Raw genomic sequence first — 17159 nt, forward strand, 5'->3', positions numbered from 1 at the left:
ACACACTCCAGTAATCAGTCCGCCTGCTGTTTTGTAGTATTAAACATGGATAAACAATTACATGAACTGATATCTACCGTTTTAAATGATTATCTGGCAGTAGAGGTGTGAACTTCCATGAAACCACCTTTTGGTGTTGGGGCACTCACGGTATCACTGATTCCCATCACTGTACCTGCTGCAGTTGCAAAGGGGGTACTAAGGAAGATTTTGGATCTTGGATTTTGGAGCTCAACTTATTTGATATAAATAGAATTTACAATTACATTTTTTGAAATATATATCCTATATTAAATCAACTGTATCACCTGAACAATGTTATGATCAAGATTAGTGGAAAACTATATGGTGAAAATAGTTAGCAAGAGAGCAAGCAAGCAGTTTAGTTAGCTTCTTAACTGTTAGCTAACAGTATATTGATATTGGTTTGAAGTAAAAAACTAGAATTAAAGACAAATATCTTACATTTTTAGCCAAAAATGGATTCAATGTTTAAGTTATGGATAAATAGCTAGCTAAAGGGATGAATGGCTGAAATACATCAAATTAACAGATAAATGGTTGAAATAGTTCGCTTTAAGTAGCTGTTGCCAGTCCTGCCAGTAGTATGAATGCAAGACATGACCTAAACATTGACAGTTTAATTGTATGAAAAACGTATTGTAACATCCGCTATTATGTCCACTTTTCACTTTCAAAAAAGGTTGGTGTATGATACCAGTGCAGACCTCCCAATGTTGTCTCTGCACTATGCATATAAAATGAGTGTGACCCGATGCCTGAGGGGCATTTTATACCCGGCCTGGGTCTGCGGGGAGCCTGGCTGTGTGGCTGTGAGCGGGCACACGGCTGTAGTGTGGAGAAAGTGGTGCAGTGCCTCTCTGTGCCTGGCTGAGCACTGTGTAATGAAGCGTGGCAGAGGAGAGAGGAAAGGAGTGTGTCTGCAGGGTAGGCATGGCCCTCGTGTTCCTATGCAACCAGGGCGGATGGCGAGGTGATGCAGGACCGCCTCTATTCTGCTTACTTGTCATGCTGCTGCCACGCTTTCTTTTGCTCATTCTGGTGAGTTGTCCTTTTTCTCCCTCTTCTCCCATCCCTCTTCCCTCCCAACACATACATGTGATGCTGTCAAACAGCCTGCCCCATTCCCCAAGGACAATATGCTAAATGTCCCAAACCTAATCCACCAACATTAATTATCACGGCAAATGACAAGGAATTAAGCAGATTTCTGTGTGTAATCTCAAGTCAAACTTTGGCAAAACAACCATTCAATACGTGTTAAGTATCTCTAGGAATTTATTATTTACTTGGATTAGACTCTCTTGTTTTCTCAATTGATTTCTCCTCCTTCCTGTCTGTGAGACAGTTGGCTGCTCTCGACCTTTCAACCAGAGGTCTAGTGAGAGCAGATGTGCCATTGTTTCAGAGGTGGTGTCTTGACTGATATACTTTCCTGGTGCCTCACCTCACCTATTCTCCTTTATTTTGGTGCATTTTTTTATATTTGCATATGGATAGATACATTTAACAAACATCATTAAAAGCAAAGGCAATTGCTCGAATGGGGATGCTCAGATAAGCAAAAACAAGAGAGATTAAAAAGAACAGGTGTGGCTGAGAAAAATCCCATTTTACTTATGTCAGAGTCATGTTGGGATTTTGTGTGTGTGTTTGTGTGGGTGTGTGTATCATTTTAGAACTTCCCTATGTGAGGAATGACCAAATTGTTTCCATTCATTGTTTAGGAAGTAAAAAGCAGCGGTAGAGAAGCAAGATACAACCCGTGATTATTCTTGGTGAATGATTTTCACCCCGGGGAGAGCATTACACTACTACAAAGACAAACTCTTGACATATTATCATCTATTGTGAAGCCACACATTTCCTGTGGGCAACAAGTGTGGATCTATTCTTAGCCGATAGCCTGGGCTTCAGCCCTTTCTGCTCCGGCTCCTCATAGGTTGGACAGGAGGAGGTGTGATTCAGTCCTGCCAGGTCTGACTGTGTCACTGTAGCCTGTGTCCAGCTGTAGAGACGTTGGGGCCCATCGACCATCTGTCCCCGACCCGCAGATTCAAGGCTCGGTCCCCTGAGCGGGGAACGAGGGGGTGGGAGCGAGATGAGGTCGGATGGGGGAATCAGCTTTGTGTTGCCATAAAGCTGTCTTTCCTCTCTCCTAGCAACGGCCTCCCATTTCCTTGGATTTAGGCGGCATGGTCCTGTTGGTCGGTGTGCACGGCCCCCTCACTCACTCTCTCTCTCTGTCCTATTTATGGTAATGAGCCATCTGCCCTCTCTGTAACAGCCGCCCGAATAGAGGAGAGGCTGGGAGGGGGGGGGTGTCTCTGACAGACAGAAGTCTCTGAGACAAAGACGCTTGTCCTGTTGTGTCTGCCTCTGCCCCAGTGGATGCCTTCAGATGTGGATGGAGCTCAATGATGGCGAAGAGCGGAGACAATCCTGAAACGTGTTTTCATTTGCATTTGTGAAGATTATGTAGAGCAGAGATGTTGTTTGAAATAAGGACTTAAACATAAACTGTGTTTGTATTTGTATGCATCTGATATAGAGACAGATAAAATAACAAGAGTGCTACAGCCTGCAGGTCAGTAGGCCTACATTAAGTGGTTGAGCACAAAGAGCATTTGTAATATTAGTGCTCTGATGACCCATCCACGATCACACGCACACACACACACACACACACACACACACACACACACACACACACACACACACACACACACACACACACACACACACACACACATTATTGACTCCTGAGCTGAATATTACACAACCCTACTATTATTCAGAGCTGCTCCATGGATGTGCCTCTGTCACTTGGTGACACAGGAGAGTGGTGGGCACACCAGCCAATACAGAGCCACCCAGCATTCAATAGACCTCTGTTGCCACTGGATACTAGATTGGTTACCAAGCCAACACATGTGCCTCACTGTCATATCTCCAACAGATTACTGTCGAAAACAACGGATATCTTGACAGTTAAGCTCCCCATGCTCCAGGTTTAGGGAAAGTCATATTTTTTTTGTATATCATTCTAAGAGGACTGGTGATTCAGTATGAAAAATAGAACTTACCTAATGACTTACCGAAATGAAGATTACATAAATGTTCCTTCTGGCCATGGCAGCATTGAGTCTAACCATTTTATCATCAGAGGACAACAGCTAGTGCATTATAAACACAGAGGCTGTTTGTTTGTCATTCACATTTAACGCTGAAAAAACACATCCATTCAGAAAAAAAGGATCAGCTTGATTCAATATTTCATAACCACATAACTTCAGATTTAACATTAAAAGACACAAGACTAAAACCAAAACAAGAACTCCTTCAGTTGGTGGCAATGTTGGCTGGAGGTACTAAGTGTTTTGTTCAATTCAATGTCGGACACAAGACTCTCAGTTGACTCCTTTCATGAGGTCAATCACCATTAACCTCATCAGGCAGACAGACGGACAAAGTCACCGATGGGTCAATAACCACAGCGCAACAAATCACAGATGGTCCTGCTGATTGGCCTGGAGTTGATTGCAGGCATAAAACAATCCAATATGACAGCAAACAGATGCATAAACAGTTATTATTAAAAACTACAAATGTGTATGAAAACTAAGGACTTTGCATCAGTTGGGATGATGCTGCCACCTAAAGGCAGTTGCAGGGTAGTTTTGCAGCTCAGTGTGACTCATTTACTGTAGGAAGTTAATTAGTCTGTGGAACAGTATTCATGTAGATCAGCCAAAGAATATGCTTATTAATTACCATGTTGTCTTCACAGGCACATATTGGTATCCTCTGAGGGAAACAGTTACACAATCACAAGGTTCAGCAGTGTCAAAAAGACTGAGGTTTATCAGAGGGGAGATTATTCTTCAGCGCATTTGGCAGTTTACACTTTTAAGTATGACAAACAGCAGCATCCTGGGGCAAGGGTTGTGGAAAGAAAAGATAGTGACGGCTCAGGATGTATGAGAAGAAAAAGTCATATTTTAGCATAAAAACCTGTGAAAGGTGAAGCAGCGTTCAGACAGGAGAAACAAAAAGACAGACCGAAGGCAAAGTATCATGGGATGCTCATCTTCACACAGCATGCAGTGAACACCACGAGGTAGAGATGAAGAGACATCTAGTGGTCAACCAGGCTACTGTGCAACAGTAGGTTTATTTCATGTAAACTGAGGAGACCAACAATAAACTCAAACTTAAGATAAAAAAAATAGAAAGATGACAAAAATACTCTTCTACATACACATCTTAATTTCTCTTTTTTTTTTTTTTTTTTTTTAAAACGTTTATCACAGAAGCACAGGGAAAGCACAGGTGTAAATAATTACATAATAGTGACAAAAGTCCATACATTTCTCATATACTGTGTATGGTGTTTTTGGTTAAAATGTGACGCCAATGGGTCTGACGAAGCGTCAGTATGTGACGAGTTGGAATGAGAATGTGTTGGTGAGGCCCTTTCCAGTGTATGGTCATGCTGAACAGCACCACCATCATACAAAATACCCAATTTTCAAATTGCAATGAGTCAGGTGCCATTTCACCTGCAGTTGAAACACGTTTGTGAATTCTTAGATTAGATAATTTGCTGCATAGGTTTGGTATGTGTGGCTGTATTATTATTTCCGCTTATACACTCTAGCATTTGTTCGGTCAGATCATTGTGTTCAATTTATTCACTTCATGATTGTTTGCACCAAATCATAAAAACTGTGAACTGAGGGGTAAAATCTTGACATGCTGACTTGGAAGGCCATGAGGTTTATTCCTCCTCACAAACTGAACAAGGACTCTGTAAAGATGCTTTTTCTGGTACTGTTTGAACAACAAAAAGGAGGAAGTTTGTGAAGTTGTATTCCATACTCAGCCGTCATGAGAGAAACGTCTCAGCATCCAGCTCTCAATTCCACTAACAAGTGAGCATCTCTACAGTCTTCTTCTTTGCTTGGTGTGGAACACACACACACACACGCTCCTCCCAGTCTGTTGTAACACCTCTGAGCATTCTTAACAGGTGCCAAATCACTTCAACAGACTCTTCTTAATGTGTCAGAATAGTGGATCAATACTAAGGGGACCTCAAAACACTGAGTTTCTCATTTTCATTCAACAATGTTATTATCTGAGACACTATGCAATTTAAGATTACGTGATTGACAGCTTTGCTTTCTAACCAAGCTTCTTATCACTTCATACAAAGTATGCATGAAAATAATAATGAGACACTGTATTGATCCCTGCGGAGAAATAATCTTCTTAATTGCCTCTTCTCTCAGCTCAAGGAATTTTCAGTAGCCTAGTATGGTTTTCGAATTGGACAAGGACAGCTTTCTTATCACTGAGGGACCAATCTGTTCTCACAGATCAATCTTGTATTTTATTTTCAATGTATTTATGCAGATTATGCTAAATTAATTATGAATCAAATGTTATCTTATAGGTCCCAGATCAAGCAACATATACATTGTTTAATAAGATATACATTTTGTTAGATAAATAGTAGTCAACTCTATCATAGCATGCCACAATATGATGTGTGCGTATTTTGGTGTCACAGACAGCAATCATTAATAGATGGCAATATGTTCGATTAAACAATGTGGGAAAGCTCACATATCTTGATCAACTGGGAGATAAGAATGATAAGGTTTGTCTTCCTCTACAAGTAAGACACTGCCAAAGTGCCCTTTAGCAAGACACTTTACCTCCACCTACAAGGATCATTTAAAGGATTGTTCAGCTCAAACGTGTAGGCCTAAATGTGAAGTAGAGTGCAGCTGCTGCTGCAGACAGCTGATTCTCCCATGATGGACGCTTGAATGGTTCAGATCCTGTTGAGCTCCAAACGTAAATGCAAATCACCGTTGAATAGACCGCCGTGGACGAGTTGACGGCGTCCTCCCATGTGATGTGACTGAGAGGCCTGACGGACTGTGCCTGTCTGATATGGCTCCTCCTGCTACAGTAGAACGGGGCTAGACGTAACACCAGTGCAGAGGAACGGGAATAACACACGGCGATACGTTTTTTTTCTCCAGGTGCCACGGCTAAAGATGGCAGATCGTGCAATGCTGAAGAAAAATACATAGATGATGTGCTTAGAGTCGCCTCTTCTGCTGTGAAGGCTTCGACGTTTCTTTAGGATTACCAACACCGCAAATGAACTCCGTCAGAGCAAGTAACGTTAGCAGAAGACCTAGGCGAGTCTCGAGGCCGCGCCCGGTACAGCCGGAGAGGAACCATCAGGAAAGAGGTGATGTTAGCTTCGTTTAGCTAGCGTTAGCATTACGGAACGGCTTGTCAAACAGCTAGCTTTAGGGTGGAATTGTGTTATACGCTTGAACGTTATTCTTTATGTTTGCATGCAATGTGTGCACCCGGACAACGTTAATTGTTGCAATAAAACACTATGGGGCTAACGTGAACAGCAGTCTTAACGGGTCTCTTTGCAGTCAGGAAACGCCGAGGCTTTTGTGCTTGTCCCTAGCACTGAGGCCGCGCTTTGTTTTGCTTGTTTTTTGCCCCGAGACGGTCTTTCTTTTTCTTATTTGACCTCATGTCTTTGCTGAATTTCGATTTTGGCAGCTAATGTTACATTACTGGTGAAATGACAAGCGATAGGCAATGGTTAGCTAGATTCATGGGTGTCAAACGCGAGGAAGGGGACACAAAGTGGTTTCGCCAGTTGTCGTAGCATGCTAACATAGCTGTTATTATTAGCATGTTTGGCTATCTATCTGCGCTCTGTCGTGTTTTATAAAAGCACAAGCCCTTAACGCTGCCTTTGGCAACATTACAATGAAAATACGTGGACATCATGCTTGTTATTAATGTAACCACGTCATTGTTACGATTCAGTCACATTATGTTTTTTTCCTACTGAACCGCTGTGTGACAGCAGACGGTGCAATGAGAGCGAATATTGACTGCAGTTTTTTTTTAAGTAAACACTAGCTAAGGTGCTCTGCAATCATAGTTGCTATCTCAATCTGGGGAGCATTAATCTGTAACATTACTGGTTTGTTGCTGAATCTGATTAAACGGTATTTGGTGGACAAGTGACCGGTTGTTATGCTGGATCTTACATTATTGAATGGCAATTAGCAGCGGAGGGTTAACTCTTGTTGTATCTCACACAAGTGATAGTAAACATAACAAAATAACTACGGTAATCATTTGATCATGTTGCCAAAACAATCCATTGGAGAATGACCTGTCACACTCGTCCAAATAATGATTTATCAGTTGTTGTTTTTCCCCTCAATTCATCTATCAGTCATGAGCTGCCATGGGACCTTTCCCTCTGCCCAGATTTCCACAATATAGCTGAGTTGTCATTTTAAGGCGACATTAAATAAATAAATGATAGTGTGGTTGGTAACAGATCGACAACAGTGTCTTTGTCTACTTCTTATCATATGGTGTAGATTTGCTGAGATTTTGATTTACACTTCTTGTCTTAAATGTGTTTGTTTTGGTTAAACAAAGCAGGAGAACCTATACGTTATTTCAGTTTACAGCTACAGAGAAGTGGCTTTAACTGCCTTAGCAGTTTGTTACACAGACAGCGTTTGTAGTGGTTACTGGCCTAGTAGCCGAGGAGAGGCATCCTTGCAACCAGAGCAACAAGAAGACAGAGTTTGCATCTCCTAGTTGGGGTAGCTGTCAACTCGGTATGCCATGGTGAACAGCCTCATAAATAGAGGTCTTCTTTAGCTCAGGATTTATGCTATGGTTGTTTTGTTGTTCTGTTGAGTGAATGCCCTCTTGATGGGATCTGTGATCAATTTGTAGCATACAGAGTCGGTAATAAAGAAAAGTGCTTTTTTTTGTACTTTTGTTCTGTGACCTGTTGTCAAATACTGTTTATGCAATTGCCTCTGGTAATGTGTTGTTATAGTGTATTGATTATTACTGACACATTTGTTTTTGAAAGCTCTACATCTAATCAATGGTGAACACAATAAGTTGATGGTTAAAATGTCTTTTGTTCAATCAAACTGCTGAAACATACACACAAGTAAACAAACATTATTGCAAATCAAGCTATGCTTCATGGGCCCCTCAGCAGTGATTATAGGACACAGGACAACAAGTGAATACACACTGTGTATTTAGACATCGTGCTTTCTAGTGGTAGCTCAGGAATATCCAGTTGCTGTTTTAATAGGCATATTTGAAATGCTACATCATGTGTAAGTTGGCAACACGTCAAAAACATGTTTCTCTTGTATTTCCCACTGCTGACTGTCGTGCCATATTTTAGATTCATTAAATTAATTTTTTTTTTTTACGCCATTTGCAGATGAGGACGTTCCTGCAGATATGGTCGCAGAAGAATCCGGTCCAGGAGCTCAGAATAGTCCCTACCAACTTAGAAGAAAGTCTCTACCCAAGAGAACAGTGTGTCCGACAAAGACTAACATGGAGGTACGTGTACCAGGACTCCTTAATAAAAGATAGCGTAAAGGCCTAAAGAGAATGATTTATTTTAAGGAAACACAATAGCTAATGTTTAAATGTCTTCACTGACTTTTTTATTTCTATCTGCAGGGTGCTTCCACTTCAGCCACAGAAAACTTTGGACACCGACCTAAGCGCCCAAGAGTTTCAGGAAAGTGTCAAGACTTACCAGGTAATTAGGAACACGTTATTTGAGAGGTGAAAGGTCGTGTATCTTCCTCAAAGGTGCATTCATTGTTGTGTTTTTCCACAGGGTGTGAGGGGCAGGTTAAGGATTAATTACTTTTGCTTAAGTACAATGATGGCACTGAGGTGACCCATCAAATATCAAATCAGGGCAAAATGTTAGTTAATATAGAAACCTAGGGAAAGTAGAAGTGTAATGGATCTTCTCTTCATTGGTAAAGACATGAAGTAGCACCATGAGTTTAACAAAGTGCAAGTTATAGTCTGTTATTTGTGGCGTTTGGAGTCTTTCTCGTACAGTGCAGCTCTTGCCAAAGCATCCGAAATAGACGTTTGTCTAGGTGGCATTTGGTTCCTGCTCTCCTCTCATCATACATGGCTTTGTGGTGTCCAAGTAAACGGTCACATCGTCTCATGTTGGGCTCTCAGTCAGTAGTTCAATGTGATCTGTTTTTAAAACAAAAATGACTTCCTAACAGCTAATATTACTTCTTTTTTTTTTTCATCTTCTTCTTTTATTTTTAAGTTGGATACAAAAAGCGACACAAATAGCAGCTGTTAGTTTTGTTTATGTATGATAAACAAATCTGTCGACTTCATAAATATGATTGATACGTCACCATTCAGCCAGAGCTTGCATGGGAAAACAGTAACCAGTATTTAATAATTAAAGCGGGTAAATAAATTAAATTTATGTAGCATTTAACTCTAGCATCTTGCAATTGGAATGCGACATCAACATCATTACATCAACACTGGATAAACACTGTGATTGTACTTGTAGTCTTGTTTAGAGATCTTAGCCCAAAAAACTTTTGAACAATGTATTGGGACAAAGCTCGGGCAATTCGGATTGTTATGCGCATTCATCCTTTTTGCAGAGATTCGTTGCTATTGTGACTCGAGGGTTAGTTTTGGACCTTGCTATAAATACGCTCCTATGGTTGCAGTTTCTCACCCCACCCAAAACCCTGTTCCTTCTCTGAAAATATTTTATTCTAATTCCACGGTCCTCCTCCTCCCAGCAGCTCCAGCAGAGCAGTATTTGCAGGAGAAGCTTCCAGACGAGGTGGTGCTAAAGATCTTCTCGTACCTGCTGGAGCAGGACCTGTGCCGCGCAGCGTGTGTGTGCAAGCGCTTCAGTGAGCTGGCCAACGACCCCATCCTCTGGTGAGACTATATATATATATATATATATATATATATATATATATATATATATATATATATATATATATATATATATATATATATATATCTCCTCTGGTGAGACCTGTTGGTGCCAATACTGTCTTATTTGTCGTCAATTCACTTAGTTTGAATGCAGTTTGAATGCACTTAGCAGCTACAATAACAGTCCCATAGCTACAACTTATTTTTGATTTGAGAGTGCCTTTAATTTAAGTTTTACTGAGTGTGCTGTGCAAGAGCTTCTGTATTGTAGATGGAGACAGAAACGAGAGCGGGATGCTGTTAATTGCCGTTTTTTCCCCCTTCACGTTTCAGGAAGAGGCTGTACATGGAAGTGTTTGAATACACGCGCCCCATGATGCACCCTGAGGCGGGGAAGTTCTACCAGATAAACCCAGAAGAGTACGAGCAGCCGAACCCGTGGAAGGAAAGCTTTCAGCAGCTGGTATGGATCCTCCTGTGGGCTTACTGCTCCACTGACAGTCTGAAGTCTTGCCCTGTTGTATCTCTAACAAACACATTTTTCCTCTGAACCATCTGATGTCACATTTTATTATGACAACATTTTTTTACTAAAGTTTACTAAAACCATTTAAAGTGCTTTGAAACCTAATGATGTGAAAAATAATCTCGAAGTTGAGAGATGTGGGCTGGGACCATTAAGCACAAGTTGCTTCTACACACAGCAAATTACAGAATTGATCAACTTTAAAAGGCTGTGTTTAGGAGACAAGATCCACTCTGCTTTCTTTTAATCTTTACATTGATGTTTTTTGTTGCCAAAAGTTCCTCCAGTGTGACTTTAAATCCTCCTATGTACAGAGAGCTAATGTCATGTGAAAGGGCAACACCACAGGCCATAATGGTGACATTCAGTATGCAGGGGATGGAGGAGAACTATGTTTTTAAACTGTATTCCTTCGCGATACATTGACCTTTAGTATTGTTTTCTGTGGACAAAATTGTCTTAGGCTTTTTTTCTAGTGATGATTTCCCCATCTTGTCCAAAATTCAACATCAGTGCAATGTCTTTGTCTCTCAAATTGCTCAGTATGAATTCTTTTGTTCTTCAGTGTGTGAATAATCATGTGAATATTTTGTATGTTTTAGTATAAAGGAGCACATGTGAAGCCGGGCTTTGCAGAACACTTCTACAGTAATCCTGCCAGATACAAAGGGAGAGACAACATGTTTGTAAGTCAACTCTTTCCACCATGTTTTAAATAATTTTTAATGCTCCAGTCACTGACCTCAGTTTCGATGTTTTACTCCAGTACTATGACACCATTGAGGACGCTCTGGGGGGGGGTCAGGAGCCTCACTTTGATGGCCTGATATTCGTCCACTCTGGTATTTACACAGACGAATGGATCTACATCGAGTCGCCTATCACAATGATTGGAGCCGGTATGTGTGTGTGTGTGTGTGTGTGTGTGTGTGTGTGTGTGTGTGTGTGTGTGTGTGTGTGTGTGTGTGTGTGTGTGTGTGTGTGTGTGTGTGTGAGAGAGAGAGAGAGAGAAGTCGTGGTCACAGATCCATTGTGCATTTGTTTTGTCTCTAATTGAACCTTTCTGATTATTTTGCAGCTCCCGGTAAAGTAGCAGAGAAGGTCATCATTGAGAATACCAGAGACTCAACATTTGTATTCATGGAAGGCTCAGAAGATGCTTATGTTGGATACATGACCATCAGGGTGAGAGGGCTTCCATCCTTTTGCAATTATCATCATTAGATTCAGTGACTATTGTCCTCGTTGTTGAGACCCGGTTTGTTTCTGCTGCAGTTCAATCCTGATGACAAATCCGCCCAGCACCACAATGCACACCACTGCTTAGAGATCACGGTCAACTGCAGTCCCATCATCGACCACTGCATCATACGCAGCACGTGCACAGGTAAGTGAGCTGCTCCTTTGGTCCACAAGACATATGAGAAGAAGAAGAAGGAGGTTGGGAATCACTGCTCTACTTTATGTTGGTAAACCTAGAATCCACTTCTAAACACTGAATATGTTTGAGCTGACATTAAGTTTAGAGTAGTTATTGTGTTTTGTTGTTTTTTGAGGGTTGTACATTTTGACACGGATATCGGTGCACTAATGCGTCTCCGTCCTGCTTGTTCCAGTGGGGTCAGCTGTCTGTGTCAGCGGCCAGGGGGCGTGTCCCACGATCAAGCACTGCAACATCAGTGACTGTGAAAATGTCGGTCTTTACATCACTGACCATGCACAGGTAATGCACACATTTCACCTACTGTACGTTACAAAGTGTTACACTAAGACGTGAAGGCATCCGTACAGGAACAGTAGCTGATTGACCAACAGCTGCAGAGCTCATCGCTCTTCATTCTCATTCTTCTGTTTCATGAACAGTGAAAAAGTATTGTCCCAGTTTTAAGAAACTAGCCTAAAATGATAGTATGACAAAATAAAAGAAATTGGTAAAAAATAACTTTGAAGTGGACATGAACGTGTTCAAAGCCATAAACTTAATCAACGAGGTGTTTTTGTTGTTCAGGGGATATACGAAGACAACGAGATCTCGAACAACGCTCTGGCTGGGATCTGGGTTAAAAACCACGGCAACCCGATCATCAGACGGAATCACATCCACCACGGCAGAGACGTCGGCGTCTTTACATTCGACCACGGCATGGTGAGACACAAAATACTGCTGTTTGCTTTGTGTTCAGCTGTGTTCCCTTAGGTATGATTACACAGTGTAAGGTGTAACGACGCAGCACTGTAGTTATTGTGGAAGTGTAAAGGGTTGATTTGGGATCGGACGTGCAGTAATGATGCGTTTCTCTGTATACTTCCAGGGTTACTTTGAGAGCTGTAACATCCATAGGAACCGCATAGCCGGCTTTGAGGTGAAGGCGTACGCCAACCCGACGGTGGTGCGCTGTGAGATCCATCACGGTCAGACGGGGGGCATCTACGTGCACGAAAAGGGCCGCGGGCAGTTCATCGAAAACAAGATCTATGCAAATAACTTTGCTGGGGTGTGGATCACCTCCAACAGTGACCCCACGATAAGGTCAAACACTAACTTCAACGTGTCATTTAAAAGGCACCAATTCGGGCACTGGTCCATCTACACTTGTATAGTGTCCTAAATGAGTTGTTTTGTCCAAATACAGGGGCAATGCCATTTTCAATGGCAACCAAGGTGGCGTTTATATTTTCGGTGACGGTCGAGGCCTCATTGAAGGAAACGACATCTACGGTAACGCCCTGGCAGGAATCCAGATCAGGACCAACAGCTGCCCCATTGTCCGACACAACAAGATCCATGACGGCCAGCATGGCGGCATATATGTGGTAAATATAAACCCACAGTCACAATTTTTTTTTTATTTTTTTTTTACATCTTGAACGGTTTACACTTGTTCAGCCGTCTTCTGCTACAATTTGGGAACATAGCAGTGATGCTCGGCTGCTTTGTGTCACACAGCATGAAAAGGGACAAGGCGTCATAGAGGAGAACGAGGTGTACAGCAACACGCTGGCAGGAGTGTGGGTGACCACAGGCAGTACGCCAGTCCTGAGGAGGAACAGGATACACAGCGGGAAGCAGGTGAGATGACAGGCTAGTCACAATGGAATTGATGAGAAAGGAATGTAAAGTGGGAAAACTTCCAAGTACACCTTTGTGAGGTGTATTGTGTTATATGGTGTGATGTAGTCACACTTCATATATGTGACCACTAAATGTCAAAGTGGCTTAGTTTTCTATAATTTCAAAGAATCAGTTGTGATCTGGTGTTTGTAGCGCCGTCCTATTAAAACAAAATCATAAAATGATTTTTGATACCAGAAATAAAGAAGCCAATTCATATTCTCACTGTTATTTAAACAGGTCGGGGTCTACTTCTATGACAATGGCCACGGCGTGCTGGAAGACAATGATATCTACAATCACATGTACTCTGGAGTTCAAATTAGGTTTGTGAAATACTACAGTAAAAGAAATCACCTCCATACCTTAATAACAATGACACAACATTAGCATCATTGTGTTTTGCTAAAGTTTGGATAACATAATCACAATAAGAAGATAAATGTCCCACTTTTGTCACTGTTGAGTCAGTTGTGCTGGTGTTGAGTTCAGCAGTGAAGCTAACTAGCTAGCTTTGGATCATCTGTCTCTTGTGACAGGACCGGCAGCAATCCCAAGATCAGGCGGAACAAGATCTGGGGAGGCCAGAATGGAGGCATTTTGGTTTACAACTCAGGTGAGAAGCAGAGAAGTCTTTTTTTTTTTTTCCCCACATCGCATGACAACAGTTCTTCCCTGTTGCCAACACGAATGTGTTTTTCAGGCTTAGGCTTCATTGAGGACAATGAGATCTTTGACAATGCGATGGCGGGAGTGTGGATCAAGACGGACAGCAACCCCACGCTACGGAGGAACAAGATCCACGACGGGCGGGACGGTGGGATCTGTATATTCAACGGAGGACGAGGTAACTCCATTTATTTTATGGATATGACGGGATACTCATCACAGTCTGTGACTTAGTGTTTCTCCCCAAAATGAGAATTTGAATTGTTTAATAGATTTTCATAATCCTCACAAATAACGCCAGTTACACACTTTGTATCTCTAAGACATTCATACGGTTACATTTTCACGTCAGTGGTTTGTGTTTGTCTTCAGGCTTGTTAGAGGAAAACGACATCTTCAGAAACGCCCAAGCAGGAGTCCTAATTAGCACCAACAGCCACCCCGTGCTGCGGAAAAACCGGATATTTGACGGCTTCGCGGCAGGTGAGTAACACCTGCACCCCATCTGTAATCTGTCGTTATGTAAACGTCCTCACAAACGCTTCTTAATGAGGTACAGTCTGCCTCGCTAATAGGGACTAGAGGCTCTAATATGAACTGTTTGTTTTTGTGCTGCTAGGTATTGAGATCACCAATCATGCCACAGCGACACTAGAAGGCAATCAGATCTTCAACAATCGCTTCGGCGGATTGTTTCTTGCATCAGGTGTCAATGTTACAATGAAAGGTGCTCTCTTGGTCACACACATTTTTGACGAACCCTGAAATTGCCTGTAAACAGACCAAAACGTACCAACTTCCTTCTCTGCTTTCTGTCTTCCAGATAATAAAATAATGAACAATCAGGATGCCATTGAAAAGGCTGTGAGCAGAGGTCAGTGCCTGTACAAGATTTCAAGTTACACCAGCTACCCAATGCACGATTTTTACAGGTAATTTCTGTTCATACTCGCAATCGAGGTGACTCGCGGTTTGCCTGTTTTTTGCGATCGTGAACCAACACAATTTTGGGTTCCCCCACAGGTGTCACACCTGTAACACAACAGACCGCAACGCCATCTGTGTGAACTGCATCAAGAAGTGTCACCAAGGACACGACGTGGAGTTCATCCGACACGATAGGTCAGTCTAATTGACCCACATTAGTAATAACCAATGATGTGGTTCGGATATATTGTGCTTTTTCCCCCTTTTTTTTTTTTTTTTTTTATCTAAATGGGAGTTTAACTAACATCTTAATTTGTCCTTTTGCAGATTCTTCTGTGACTGTGGAGCGGGGACGCTGTCAAATCCCTGCACATTAGCTGGAGAGCCGACTCACGACACAGACACACTGTATGACTCAGCGCCTCCTATAGAGTCCAACACACTGCAGCACAACTGAGCTCCAGACCCGAGCTCCAGACCCGAGCTCCTCGTGCGCTTCAATAGACAAAAGACACTTTCAGTTGTGCCGTGGAGGAGATCCAAACTAAAATACAGAGCATATTAAGCGACTTAAAAAAAAAAAAAAAACTTGGACATGAATATGCTTAAAGGAGACATTTAAGAAAAAAAAAAAAGTCTTGATTTTGGATGCCTCGCTTTTTCTTCAATTATTTGATTTAAAAAAGAAAAGAAGAAGACATCGGTGGGAGAGAGCAGAAGAGCTGACTCAGGGTTTGTGGGCGGGTTGGTTTGGTGAAGCTGGTGAGAGATGGACAAAAAGCCGCAGAGGCTCACCTGCTTTTAAGAAACGGAAGAACAAAATACTGCAGCCATGTACAGACCCACCGTGGACTCCGTCAGAACAGGCACAACTTTTCTCACGAGGAGGCAAAAGAAAGTCCCCAAATACAACAATGCTTCCATCACTGGGCAACCGACGTGCTCGTATGATATGTACGGCAAAATGACCTAGCACTTCAGCTTTTTTTTATTTTATTTTTTCTCCCTCAAGACAACTGTTGAGATTTGATTTTAATGCTTTTTGTGTAGTTTTGTATTTTCATGCAAAAATCTTACTGTACTTGAATGTCTTTATTTTATTAAATGTGTTTTTTTTTTTGTTATATACCTTTTTAGAATAGCTGTAATTCTACATGTCGCAGTATCTAACTTCTTTCTGTGAAAGAGAAAAGAGGAAAACACTAAACATTTTCTCCAGCAATGTTGACTCATTTACATTTGCAATACCGATGCTGAAATGTGCTTTCACCAGACTTGTACATATATATATTTTTTTTTTCTGTTTGGAGTAGCACCATAAATGTTTGTCTCTGTATGGGAGCTGAACAGGTTTCTGTTCTTTTACATAATCTATGCATATTTTATGTTTTTTCTGTTCGTATTTGCCCCGTTACGCAAAACCCAACTTACAGGAAGAGATACTGTTAATCGATTCTGTGTTTAGCCAGATGACCACATGGTATTCGTAGTGAAATGCAGCCTTTTCTTTCCTCTCTTCAAATAAGAGAAGAAAGCATTATTATTCAGCCGTTAAACATTTGGATGGTTGTAACTTCTGTGGTACCTTAACTATAAAATCTATATACATCTTAACCTGTTTTAGAATCAATGTGGTTTTATTTTCCTCTTTAATAAAGGCACAAATGCTTCTTTGTTAAGATACACAATTTATTTTGAAATGACACTTTGAATTATGTCTAAGAAACGGAGACGAGTCTTGTGAAAGCTCAGCTCATTTTGATGTTTCCCTGGTTTGCCAATGTTGCTGGAGAATTTCAAAGGCTTTCACTCTGCTGAAGCTGAGACAAGTATCTATATACAGCGCTTTATGGCTCCATCGCCCCCCCCTCTCCTCCCCATTCATGTGTATTGTGGGTTCTCATACAGACTGAAATGTATGCATGTATCATAACATCTAGACTTAATATATTGTGAAGTATTCAATAACCGTTATGTAGGCGCTAGCGTGAATTAAAAAGGGTTTAATTTCCTAGATGAAACATTGTCATTTTTTTAAAAATAAACTTTATTAGATCATTACAG

General features: G+C 41.5%; 1 protein-coding gene across 3 annotated transcripts; it reads left to right on the forward strand.

Moving 5' to 3' along the window:
• Positions 1–5963: 5963 nt before the first annotated feature.
• On the forward strand, positions 5964–17116 carry fbxo11a (F-box protein 11a). 3 transcript variants are annotated; one of them, XR_011103944.1, is made up of 22 exons: positions 5964–6292; positions 8345–8469; positions 8593–8674; positions 9714–9858; positions 10195–10324; positions 10990–11073; positions 11154–11286; positions 11466–11572; positions 11663–11774; positions 12004–12110; positions 12396–12533; positions 12700–12917; positions 13021–13201; positions 13335–13457; positions 13740–13825; positions 14039–14115; positions 14203–14346; positions 14541–14651; positions 14788–14895; positions 14992–15042; positions 15192–15290; positions 15423–15512. XR_011103944.1 is itself a non-coding variant. In XM_068724638.1 (22 exons), exons 1-22 carry the CDS (start codon positions 6199–6201, stop codon positions 15550–15552), a joined length of 2643 nt encoding a protein of 880 aa, XP_068580739.1. In that variant the 5' UTR covers positions 5969–6198; the 3' UTR covers positions 15553–17116. The 3 variants fall into 3 exon arrangements, 2 of the variants coding, with proteins under 2 accessions (XP_068580739.1, XP_068580747.1); XM_068724638.1 differs by having other exon boundaries at positions 5969–6292; positions 14992–15100; positions 15423–17116; XM_068724646.1 differs by having other exon boundaries at positions 5969–6292; positions 9717–9858; positions 14992–15100; positions 15423–17116.
• Positions 17117–17159: the final 43 nt, after the last annotated feature.

The sequence above is a fragment of the Cebidichthys violaceus genome, unplaced genomic scaffold (genome assembly GCF_023349555.1).
Source record: "Cebidichthys violaceus isolate CVI_PGR_0920_01 unplaced genomic scaffold, fCebVio1.0.p SCAF_10, whole genome shotgun sequence".
Classification (NCBI taxonomy): domain Eukaryota; kingdom Metazoa; phylum Chordata; class Actinopteri; order Perciformes; family Stichaeidae; genus Cebidichthys; species Cebidichthys violaceus.